Source organism: Erpetoichthys calabaricus, chromosome 8 (genome assembly GCF_900747795.2).
Source record: "Erpetoichthys calabaricus chromosome 8, fErpCal1.3, whole genome shotgun sequence".
Taxonomy (NCBI): domain Eukaryota; kingdom Metazoa; phylum Chordata; class Cladistia; order Polypteriformes; family Polypteridae; genus Erpetoichthys; species Erpetoichthys calabaricus.
The window spans coordinates 152,484,912-152,497,879 of record NC_041401.2 but is presented as its reverse complement, the minus strand read 5'-3'; the positions used below and the strand labels follow the sequence as shown (position 1 = coordinate 152,497,879).

Genomic DNA, 12,968 nt, shown 5'->3' with positions numbered 1-12,968 from the left:
ACAGAAGCATGAAGTGCAACATGTCACTGAAGATTAATTTCCTGCATTCACACTTGAACTTCTTCCCTGCTAAAGATGATGCAGTCAGTAACGAACATGGTGAAACATTTCACCAGAATTCATCAATGCCCTCCACCGATTGCTGGACAGATGTGTCAGATGCTGAGTCCTAACGAAAATCTGCAGCAAAAGGTTTTTATCTCGGCTGAACTAAAGCAAAGTGTCAGCATCATTAAGAGATAAAATGCTAAATTCAATACATTAATTTTATAATTTTCCAAATTGTATTTTTCACAAAGCAAAACATTTGCAAAAAAATTGTCCATAGAAACTGATTTTTCAATTTCAAATCAATCTTTTTTTGAGCTTGTGATGGCATTACAATATTACTGAAGAAAAAAAATCACAAAAACAGCAATGCTTTAAAAATATATATTTAATAGTGATCAACAGAACATTTTGGCACAAAATAATACAGTTTTAAATATAGTTGGTAATGTGATGGTTACTGTAAAATGTATGTGTGTGTGTAATATATATTTTAAGAATTTAGTTGACAAAGGAGTGCCACACCGCGGCCAATCCAGTGCTCTTGGGGCTTGTCGGAGGGGAGTACCATCGCAATTACAAAGTTAGTCGAATGTCCCGTGGTGGACAGAGTGCCTCTCCTCTCACTGGTCTTGTACAATGGAGCAATGTAGCTTGGTCTTTTTGTAATGTCCTCCTTCTTACATGGCTTTAACCACATCTGGAAGTCAGAATATAATAATCATATGTAAGATATCCATACTTCTTAAATTACAACAATTTTATAGGAATAAAAAATTAGTTCAGTCTAAAATTCTGATACTAGTATATTCCCCAAAACTCCAGGTTTTCCTGGAGATGTTTGATTGATTACTGTTTTATTTCCAGTCCAATTAAACTCACTGTTTAGTGAGGTTTTAAAGCCATAGTGTTTGATCAAAACATTTAATAAACAGCTTTTAAAACATGAGAAAACCCAATTCATCTTCACAAGTGGGGCTACGTTGTTTAAATACATACACAGCAAGATCTTCAGATGTATAAACTGTACATCATGAAAATTTGCAGACACATAAACTTTTAAACATTCTCAAAACTTCTTAATCCAGTTGTAAAATGGCTTAAGGCCCCTCAGCAATGTAATCTTCCCTACACACCAACCGGACCTTAGTTTGATTGTTACCAAACCAAGTGGTGAGGAACGGCTTATTGCTTGCCCAATGGTTGTTTCCAGACCCTTCCACTTTGCAACTTCTGGCTTCACCAATGGTGCAGCCCCTCTGTTAAAGTGTTGATGTCATGTCTCACACTTGAGCATTCCTATTTAAACACAATCCTCCATGAGTCAGTGGGAATCTTTTTTACATTTCACATTAAAAGTCTCTCATGCACTCCACTTTGACTTCTTATTCACTCTGCCTTTAAAAAGTCTTCTTGAATTGTGCAGTACATTTCATTTTGGAATTATTCTTATAAATAAAACTTCTTTATATGAAAGGGGACAAGCACATGATTTACCCAAGTGGTAAATGAAGTAAAATTGGATTTTTACACCCAAAAGTTGTAAAATACCCTAAGCAGCCACAACATTAAATCACTTGCCTAATATTGTGTTGGTTCCCCTCATGCTGACAAAACAGCTCTGACTTATCGAGCCATGGACTCCAGTGCCCAGTGCATTACACTTCCTACACCAGATTGCCTTCTTCCCACAGAACATATGGCTACCATTTCTTCCCAAGGAAAACAACACACACACACACCCGGCCGTCAACATGATTCTAAAAGAAAACTTCATTCATCAGACCACTTTCCTCCATTGCTTCATGGTCCAGTTTTAATACTCACATGTCTCACATTCTGATACCTTTCTCTCATAGGTTTATGAGGAATTTGTGCAACAGTAGCTCTTCTGCGCAATCAGACCAGACATGCTAGCCTTTTCATGTCACACACATTAATGAGAGTTGGAAACCCATGACTGTCATTGGTTCACCGCTTGTACTTCCTTCAAACATTTATTGTAGGTACTTACCTGGGATTAATAAAGTATCTATCTATCTATCTATCTATCTATCTATCTATCTATCTATCTACCACTGCATACCAGAAACACCCCACAAGACCCGCCAGTTTGGAGTTGATTGACCCAGTCATCTAGCCATGATTATGACAAAGTCACTCAGATCCTTACACCTGACCCATTTTCCTGCTTCTGACACATCATATTCTAGAACAGACTGTTCACTTGCTGCCTAGTGTATCCCACCCCTTGACAGGTGCCACTGACAGTGGCTTTAATGTTGTGACTAATGGGTGTATACTGCTTACTGCATGTGTCTTAAATTTGCTGTATTTTTAATCAGGATGTTGCAGTACACACCAGTTTCTGATACAGTGGTGAGTATTTAACTTCGTATCTCTCACACCTCCAGACAACTGAATTTAGGCTTTATCTTAATTAAACCATCAGATTAATGACCTACTCACCATACATATGTTTTTTTTGTCCCATTTTAACAGTAGATATACAGTAAATATTATATACTAGCCAACCTGCGGCGTAGCATACGTCGCATAATTATGTATTGATGGGTGAACACTTCCTAAAAGACACAGTTGTCCAAATGGGGTGGGTTTGAGGATACAACGAATTGAATGAAAAGATGGAACTCTGGAGAGAGCAACATACAATTGTCCATGACTGAAAACTGGGTTTGGCAGATACAGGCATATCGTTTTGAAAGTGTGTCCCTGCGCCTTATTAATTGTCATTGCAAAGGCCAATCTAACAGGAAATTGTCTGCATGTAAACGTAAAAGGCAAATTTGAATCTGATGGGGTCAGGGATTCTCTCTCTCGCGCCTGTGTGTGTATCTCTCTCTCTCACGCGCGCACGTGCCCCTGTGTGTGTGTGTGTGTGTGTGTGTGTGTGTGTGTGTGTGTGTGTGTGTGTGTGTCTCTCTCTCTCGTGCACCTGTGTGTGTGTGTGTGTGTCTCTCTTGCGCGCGCCCCTGTGTGCTGTAAGTGAATGAAAAGATGGAACTCTGGAGAGAGCAACATACAATTGTCCGTGACTGAAAACTGGGTTTGGCAGATACAGGCATATCGTTTTGAAAGTTTGTCCCTGCGCCTTATTAATTGTCATTGCAAAGGCTAATCTAACAGGAAATTGTCTGCGTGTAAACGTAAAAGGCAAATTTGAATCTGATGGGGTCAGGGAAATCCGGGGAATAAGGACAGTTTGTGAGGTAGCAGCTGCGATTGTTTTACACTCCAGTACATTGCGGTGAATGCTGGTAACAGTCCGTCTAGTGCCATCACAGAGACTTCTTGCTGGCATGAGGTTTCTGAGAAGCATGACGACTGAACCAATTTTAAGTTTGACTTTATGCGGAGGCATGCCAGTGGGAGTAATGGCTGCCCGGCGGGTCATGGGAATAACGCAGCCGGATCGCCAGTCGACATTGTTTATGGTCAGAACTACGATGTTATGTGATCTTCTTCGAACCTCCGACTTCATTCTTGATTAATGAAAACATTCTTGGCAAATGCTTTCGCTCTCGCGCGAATTGTTGGCTCTGTAGTGCATGTGCCATGGTCGGCTGCTTAGTGAATTGTTGGTGGGCGGGGCTCGGTCTTGCTTGCCTGCCATGGTCTTAGTGAATTATATATATAGATGTTCAGTAGCATTGATGGCTGCACCTTAACAAGAAGCTTTAAGCAGAAAGCATAGCACTGTATTGCTATACTAGTGAAAATGTAAAAAACAATTAAGTGCACCCGATGATTTGTTTTTTTCTTTTTCATCTTCATTTAAGCAGTGTCTTTAGATAAGGGTGATGTACTTAAAAAATAAAAATAAAAAATTTAGTTTGCAATATTCAACTAAGAATGAACAGATATTATATTTCTAACTGTGTAAAAAGTAAAGCAACTCTTGGCTCTAATAGCTGGGACTGCCCCCTTTAGGAAAAAAACCCAGCATCCAATAGACACTTCCTATAACTGTCTACCACCATTTGAAATCGACTTCTCCATCCAGAATTCTTTCAGCTGTGTGATGTTTGAGGGGTCTCCTGCATGCATGGCCAATTTCAATTCCATTCCCTAGCATGTTGATGGGATTCAGATTCAGGCTTTGACTTAAGCATTCTAGAACTCTTCATTTCTTTCTTTTCAGCCATTTCTTGGTGGATTTACTAATATGGTTAGGGTCATTGTCATGTTGCAGGGCCCACTTTTGGTTGAGTTTCGGTCTTCTCACAGATGGTCTCACATTATCCTCAAGAATCCTCTGATATAATGAAGAACTCATAGTGAATTCAGTGATGGTGAGCTGTTCAGGCTCTGATGCAGCTGAGCATCCCCAAACTATAACATTTCCACCACCATGCTTTATAGCTGGTCAAATACTGTCTTTGTTTTTTTTACCGAAACTGTCTGTGGTCATATGACTATTATTTTGCCTTGTGTGTCACAGCACACTGTTGCAGAAGACCTGTTTTTGACTTGGGGCAAGACTAAGGTTTGCCAATGCACGCCTGGTATTTTTTTCTGAACAGCAAAGGCTTCTTTCTGGAATACCTTCCAGTAGATCTAAATGTCTCTTTCTGATAGTAGACTAATATACTATGACATCAACAGTGGCAAGAATTACTTGATTAAATTGAAATGAAATGATTATACTCTTTGGTACTTGGAGACTTCTTCCATCATCTTGTGTTGTGAATTTGCTGAGGTTGCCTGGTCTGGATAAGCTGGAAGTTGTTTGAAATCTTCTCCACCCCTAAATGATCTTCTGGAATTGAAATAGTTGATTTTCAATTGTTTGAAGATCCTTTTAAATTCCTTTTCCAGACTCCGCGGCATCTATAACCTACTTTCTGAAGGACACAGAAAGCTCTTTCAATCTGGGCATGGTGATAACACACACTTCAAAAACAAAAAGATATCCAAACTAAATGGCTGAGGTTTAAATAAGACAAGATCCTCTCCCCAAGATCCTCTCTAATAAGGTTGTAATCATTTGTACCCGATCTGGAGCATCTGATTCTAATTTTAGGTATTTGTGGTGGTAATACATATAGGGCTGTACTTACTTTTTCCATGTGCAAAATTTGCATTTATGTTTTTTTTCATTATACAATTGACTACAAAATGTAACTGTGGAATGATGTTTGTTATATCAACTTTATCTATAGATACTGTTAAAGTGAAGATCAAATGTTGAAACACTTCATGAGGTGCACTTACTTTTTCATTTGACTCTAAGTAAGTGGATGTCTACTGTGAATCTCATGGATAGGTGGATGGTTGGAGATCACAAACAGGAAATGCTTTACTTATTGGCCTTGCCTGGCCACCTTACCCACTTTACAACCCTTTTTTTTGGCTGAGTCACTCCCATGGCAGTGCAAGTCCTGTCTCATGCCATCTCTACTTAGTAGCATTCTCATTCGGAGAGATGGGGTTGGAAGGTTTGTTGTGCTTATTTTCTTACATATTCTCCAAATTTTGCAATCATCTGTTCTAGATTTTCTCTATATACTGTGTGTATCTTCAATACAAATTTGACAACAACCGAGAATGCCCAATTCCAATCTTTGCACAGTCAGCAAGAGGTGAATATATGTGGAGTAAAGCTTCATGAAGCACAGCACAGCAGGTATCATTAATGTGCTGAATACAATTTTGCTCTTTTTCCTCTAAAACATTTATATATGAAAATGACTATACTAACCACAGGCACGGTATCATGTAGCACTTTGGGCAATGACTCTGCCAGACGTTTGGTCTTCCTATCCCAGCGAGCTCCATCTAGAAATAGGCCTCTAATGTAGACTCCTGAAATGGAAAAGGGAAAAAAAAAACCCCATAAATAATACAGTCAGTGCCTATTAAAGGTTTACAACTGTTGTAGGGTACAAAATGTGTACATTTTGGTTTATATTTCCATTATATTTTGTTCAAGACAACGGCAACAGATGAACTACATTCAGGACAAATTAAAGCATGTCGTCTTCCCAGTTATATCTCACTTTTAAAAGCTGTTCCAACAAAGAAAGGAAGACATCCTGCTGGCTCAGTTACTTTATAACCTGAGAAAGGATAGACATCTAATTATTTTACAGCCTGGGAAAGGAAGACTTAGCAACACCTCATTGAACATAAAAAAAGTTTTATTGTTTGGGAAAATTCATCATATTGACAGCCAGCCAATCAGAATATCTAACAATCACATCTTGCAAAACCCCAGAGTAGAATTTTAGAATAAATATGCCTCGCCTGAGGAGCAATATAGTAAGGAAGGAGGGAGGAAGAAGAAGGGACGAAGATGTCAGAAAAGAACAGAGCAATGTCAACGTGAAGCTGTTTCCATCTGGTCATCAGAAAAGCATTTAATGAGCAACTATGAGTGCTAGATCACAAGTCGCCTGCGACATTCATCCTTGTCATCTTTACTTTTTCGTAAGCTTTTTCTAAAAACTATATATATCCAGACTTTTCTATCAGTCCTATTTTCTATTATTCTTTATTCCACTGGTATTATTATTCCTGTAAAAATACCATGCTGCTTTTATCTTTCTATGCTTTGTCTTAATGTCTATAGAGTGATTGAAGTAATAAGTTCGATTTCTTTGAGCACCTGGGGCCTCATGCATAACACCGTGTGTAGAATTCACACTATAACATGGCATGCAGACAAAGCGGAAATGTACTTATGCACAAAAAAATCCAGATGCATAAATCTGTGCGAACGCCAACTTCCACGTTCTTCCGCTCCATAAATCCCGGTCAGCGTGAAAAGTAACGCACGCGCCTGCTGTCCCGCCCCAACTCCTCCCAGAATTATGCCTCTTTGAATATGCAAATCAATATAAATAGCCCTTAAGCTCAGCCTTCTGTGTAAAAGACAATGGGGGAAAAACACGGGGGAAAATAGAAGAATTTCAGCGAATACCAAGTGGAGGCAAGGAAAAACTTACTATTTGTTGGTTTAAACAGTGGTATAAACAACAAAAGGAAGTTGATCGAGTGACATAGCGTGTCGGAGAAACTCGAAAGCTCAAGTTCACAAAGTCGCACAGTGCCCGAAATAAAAAAGAAGTTGTCACATATCAAAGTCAGCGTGAAAAGGCGAGTCGTAGCCCACCGTCTGAGTGTCATATGAAAGCTTATTAGGGTACAGAGAAAAAAAAAGGCACACAGTGGGGGGAAAAAAGCAGGAAATGTCAACTTTAATCACGTAGTTTATTTTGTCATTAAAGTAGAACATCATAAACTTCATCTTAAAATCGTTTACTAGTTTCTCATCCCATCGTAACCAAAGTAGCATGTTAAATGCTTTGTTTTGTATTTGATCTTCTACGTGCTTTATGTGTATGAATCACTACGTGCTTCCGGGCTTTCTCTTCCTCCGACAGGACACAGAATCCATTACATTTGTAATATTACAGTCTTCTTAATAATTAAAATACTGAGATGTATACGTGATATTTTCATGATGATAGGAGTTAAAGCATGTTATTAAACATGGGAACACCGTGGCACATTGATTGTTCATGTCTCACGAAAGATGCTTGCTGCGCCATGCGCGACCTTCGATGAAATCATTTATTGCAGCAGTACTGTCTCTTTCAAACTACTAACCCCCAATTCCTGTCCTTACTTTTCTTTCTCCAAATACCCAATCGCCACACAATCAGCTCAGTAATAGACGTTAAGCCATCTGTAAGCTTAGAACGCCGACTCTTCAAAACTTTTAAGGAACATTGAAATATCTTCATAGTACATGTTTAATTATTCTATCCATCTGTCCTTCCAGTGTCACGCCAGCCACAGCAAGAATACAGCACAAGGCAGGAACAATCCGTGAACGGAGCCGCCAGCACCTCGCTAGCACTGCGGCACCATGTCCTCACATGTTTAATTATTAAGAATATAGATTATTTAAATGAAGTTAAAGTTTTATCTGTATAATATAATAAACATATTTTGCTGCATTTTATCTTAATTATATCGTTGTACCGGCCGACCCCTTTTACCCAGCCGGCAGCTACACCTCCAAGACCAGTGGCCTGGATAATTAACTGAGAAAGAATCTACTATCAAGCCGTACTTCTTACCATTTGAACTTTTCCCCACAATCGACGGTGAAAAATATAAGCACACAAACAGGATGTAAAATTAAACAGATTATATGTATTAAGTAAAACAAGACGACATGCAAAAAATAGAAACATATATAAATACAAATATCCCTCCACCCCAGCAATAACAAAACACCACCAAATATATATAAATGTATACAACAAAAACCCTCCCTTGTCCCTGTAACAAATAAACACACAACACGAAAACAACAATGAATGATAAACTGAAAATGAATGAGAATGTGAGTCCGGCAATAATGAAACTGTCCTGAAAGCGGATGACTGAATTAGTGATATTGAGTGGTTTGAATCTCCCCGGAAAAAATGGAACAGCCTCACCGTGAATCCTCGTGTGAATGGTGGATGATTAAGTCCTACCCCGGGGTCTTTCGTGGTGAGGTCCGTGAAATAAATCCGGCAGATGGAAAAACAAACTGGATTGGCAAGCGCGATGTGGACAATAACTGGTACCGTTGGTTCGTGGTCGTGAATGAAAAATCTCCTTCTCTCCTCCCTCGTTCCTTCTCCTCCTGATGGCTTATATAGTCCTGTGACGGCTGGGATTGATTGATTGAAAACCGGTGTTTTTCCAGGTTGGCGGCTGTGGTCTCCTTCCATCATCCGTCCCCCTTTTTACGGGGACGGCATAAACTGATGCACAAACAGTAAACGGGACAATGAAACGAGACGCACTCAGAACTGACATTTAACACTATGTGGCCCCGCTACATCGTCATCATATGTACAGTAAATACGCGCTTTATAAAGTGACTCAGGTTGTGCAATATTATAACTATCGCAAGTTTACAGTGAGGTAATTGTACTTGTAAGTACAAACAGTTCTACAAGGAGCACTTGATGGACTGATTGAATGCGTTTATAGTTCTTGGGATGAAACTGTTTCTGAACTGCGAGGTCAGTACAGGAAAGGCTTTGAAGCGTTTGCTGTATGAGAGCGGTTCAATAGACAGCATGTGCTTGATGCTGTATACCGATAATTCTCTTTCCAGTCAGCTGCTGTAGAGCTGTGATTCCCCACTCAGATATAGTGATATAAATACTCTGAGTGGTGCAGTGAGAGTAATATGGAAAAAGATTATCCACTGTGGCAACCCCTAATGGGAGCAGCTGAAAGAAGAAGAAGAAGAATGTGAATTTCCCATTGGGATTAATAAAGTATCTATCTATCTATCTATCTATCTATCTATCTATCTATCTATCTATCTATCTATCTATCTATCTATCTATCTATCTATCTATCTATCTATCAAGAAGGTGCAGTGAGAGGAACAATGCTAAAGCAGCTATGGCATTTAGAATAGTTTGACCATTCTGTGGACCATTATATTGTTACAGGTTAATTACAATTAGATGCGTTAAACTAATAAACAATATACGGTTAATTTCAGTGTATTTATAAAGCCGTGTCAGGGATGTGGATCTAAAAAAGAAAGGGTAACCACACAGGAACAGTAGCACTGTTTTGACGCTGGGTGCCGCCAGTCTGCAAAACCGAGCGGAGGACTTGCTTACACCATGGTATGAGCTACTGTGGAAATGTGTGTGGCTTTACGCCAAGTTTAGGTTTTATACATCGCGATTTGAATGTGGAAACAGTCTTATGCAACATTTTTGTGCATATGCACCGTTTATACATGAGGCCCCTGGTGTGGCCAGAGGTTTGCCATTACCTCTGTGCTGTGAGGTTTATTAAGGCTGCGGTTGAGAGCTCCACCCCATAGTAGGGAACAATACGTAATGTAAGGCATTCTTGGCTGATAAATGGCCTATAGTCAAGGATGCTGAGCCTTTGTATGTTTAAATGTATGTTTGTAGACCAAAAGTAATATTTAGGTCTGAGATATCATTAAAACATCATATGTGGTTCGTGCTGATAATAAATAAGTCTCTTGAAGTGCTAAGAGAGTGACAGGTTGTGTTATTGCTAAGGCACTTGTGTGATTTAAAGTGCTAGAGGTTAATCAGCTGTGTGTTTGTCATTCATAGGACACTGTTGAGTTTCTGTGTGTATGCGTATAGCTATGTATGTGTGTGTTCATCTTAAAGTGCAACAGTAGACCAATCCAGTAACAAACTTGATGAGTTCGCTTACCCTTGAAAAAAGTAAAAGGTAAGTAGAGGGAAATACTGCAATAATTTGGGGTGGAGTGGTGGCTCTGAGGCTAAGGATCTGTGCTGGTATCCAGAAGGTTGCCGGTTCGAATCCCCGTCACTGCCAAAATAGATCCTACTCTGCTGGGCCCTTGAGCAAGACCCTTCACCTGTAATTGCTCCAGGGGCGCTGTACAATGGCTGACCCTGCGCTCTGACCCCAAGGGGTATGCGAAAACTAACAAATTTCTAATACGAGAAATCGTATAAGACGAAATAAAGAACAAAAAAAAAAAAAAAAAAAAAAATACAACAACGTTTCTGGTCTAAAAGGAAACTTACAGTATAATCTGTATAATGTACAGTATATAATCTCACAGTACACATTTTAAGACATGAAAATATTTTGAAACTTTAATCTTAGCATGTTGTACACTGGCCCTCTTTCACTCGATTTACATTTATTGCCAAACTCGCAGTTTTCATTACAGGTGTACAAAGACATGGTGCCTATTCCAGCATCAGTTGGTACACCAGGGCTTTCCTTCACCATGAGATTTTACTGGAATGTTGATATTATAAATTAAACTATCCACCAATTTGGCCAAGCTGATCTTCCATTTCAGTTTTAATGTAAACTGGACCACGATTTCTAAGTGCATCCCTCTACTTACCTTTTACCTATTTTCTTTAAGGGTAAGTGTACTCAAGATATATATGTTACGATAAGGTAACATGTTTAAAGTGACACATTATGAAAAAGGTAGTGAGATGCCAGATTTAATGCATCGCTAATATAGTTTATAAGAAGGGAAGGAGCATCAGGCCCAGTAGCATTTGAAACTGCATAGTTAATAAGCCGAAGCACAAAAGTCATAAAGCAGGACCACTCAACAAAATTAAGGCGGATAAACACATACAGTGCATCCGGAAAGTATTCACAGCACATCACTTTTTCCACATTTTGTTATGTTACCGCCTTATTCCAAAATGGATTAAATTCATTTTTTTCCTCAGAATTCTACACACAACACCCCATAATGACAACGTGAAAAAAGTTTACTTGAGATTTTTGCAAATTTATTAAAAATAAAAAAACTGAGAAATCACATGTACATACTGTAAGTATTCACAGCCTTTGCTCAATACTTTGTCGATGCACCTTTGGCAGCAATTACAGCCTCAAGTCTTGTTGAATATGATGCCACAAGCTTGGCACACCTATCCTTGGCCAGTTTCGCCCATTCCTCTTTGCAGCACCTCTCAAGCTCCATCAGGTTGGATGGGGAGCGTCGGTGCACAGCCATTTTAAGATCTCTCCAGAGATGTTCAATCGGATTCAAGTCTGGGCTCTGGCTGGGCCACTTAAAGACATTCACAGAGTTGTCCTGAAGCCACTCCTTTGATATCTTGGCTGTGTGCTTAGGGTCATTGTCCTACTGAAAGATGAACCTTCGCCCCAGTCTGAGGTCAAGAGTGCTCTGGAGCAGGTTTTCATCCAGGATGTCTCTGTACATTGCTGCAGTCATCTTTCCCTTTATCCTGACTAGTCTCTCAGTTCCTGCCGCTGAAAAACATCCCCACAGCATGATGCTGCCACCACCATGCTTCACTGTAGGGATGGTATTGGCCTGGTGATGAGCAGTGCCTGGTTTCCTCCAAATGTGATGCCTGGCATTCACATCAAAGAGTTCAATCTTTGTCTCATCAGACCAGAGAATTTTCTTTCTCATGGTCTGAGTGTTCTTCAGGTACCTTTTGGCAAACTCCAGGCGGGCTGCCATGTGCCTTTTACTAAGGAGTGGCTTCCGTCTGGCCACTCTACCATACAGGCCTGATTGGTGGATTGTTGCAGAGATGGTTGCCCTTCTGGAAGGTTCTTCTCTCTCCACAGAGGACCTCTGGAGCTCTGACAGAGTGACCATCGGGTTCTTGGTCACCTCCCTGACTAAGGCCCTTCTCCCCCGATCACTCAGTTTAGATGGCCGGCCAGCTCTAGGAAGAGTCCTGGTGGTTTTGAACTTCTTCCACTTACGGATGATGGAGGCCACTGTGCTCATTGGGACCTTCAAAGCAGCAGAAATTTTTCTGTAACCTTCCCCAGATTTGTGCCTCAAGACAATCTTGTCTCGGAGGTCTACAGAGAATTCCTTTGACTTCATGCTTGGTTTGTGCTCTGACATGAACTGTCAACTGTGGGACCTTATATAGACAGGTGTGTGCCTTTCCAAATCATGTCCAATCAACTGACCCAAAGTTTTGCAGCACAAGACTAAATTTAAAAGTTGTGAACGGACGCAGGCTCTTCATCTTTATTCATGTAGTTGAGAGCAGGCAGTCAATATAGATAAACATCTGAAAAAACTGCTTCTTGAAAAGTAAATAAACTATCCTCAATATTCTAACCAATACTACAAAAGTACAAATTGGCAGTCGGATGATTTCAGTTTCTTTAGTTTGTCATTTTTCTTCTTCTTTTGTTTAACACACTTTGTGTTTATTTTACAAATAATAAACATACATTTTTCTATTGCTTTAGGCTTCTTGGCAACACTCTGGGTACAGAGCTGCTATGAGACTGTCCCCTATTTTACACCATCAAATGCATTACAGATCTCCTCCATGGCAGACCTCATATTCCAGTGTCTAACAAGAAACAAAACACTCCTTTCA

General features: G+C 39.8%; 1 protein-coding gene across 3 annotated transcripts in view; it reads right to left on the bottom strand.

The window, feature by feature from the left end:
- Nucleotides 1-539: 539 nt before the first annotated feature.
- Nucleotides 540-12,968, bottom strand: part of dnah7 (dynein, axonemal, heavy chain 7) — a 496,694-nt gene continuing 484,265 nt past the window's right edge. For all 3 annotated transcript variants that reach the window (XM_051930473.1, XM_051930475.1, XM_051930474.1), the window contains 2 exons: nucleotides 5,771-5,874; nucleotides 540-748 (listed from right to left, as the gene is read on the bottom strand). In XM_051930473.1, the coding sequence (XP_051786433.1) occupies nucleotides 542-748; nucleotides 5,771-5,874 (311 nt within the window). In that variant the 3' untranslated portion in view covers nucleotides 540-541. The remainder of the gene's footprint in view (nucleotides 749-5,770; nucleotides 5,875-12,968) is intronic.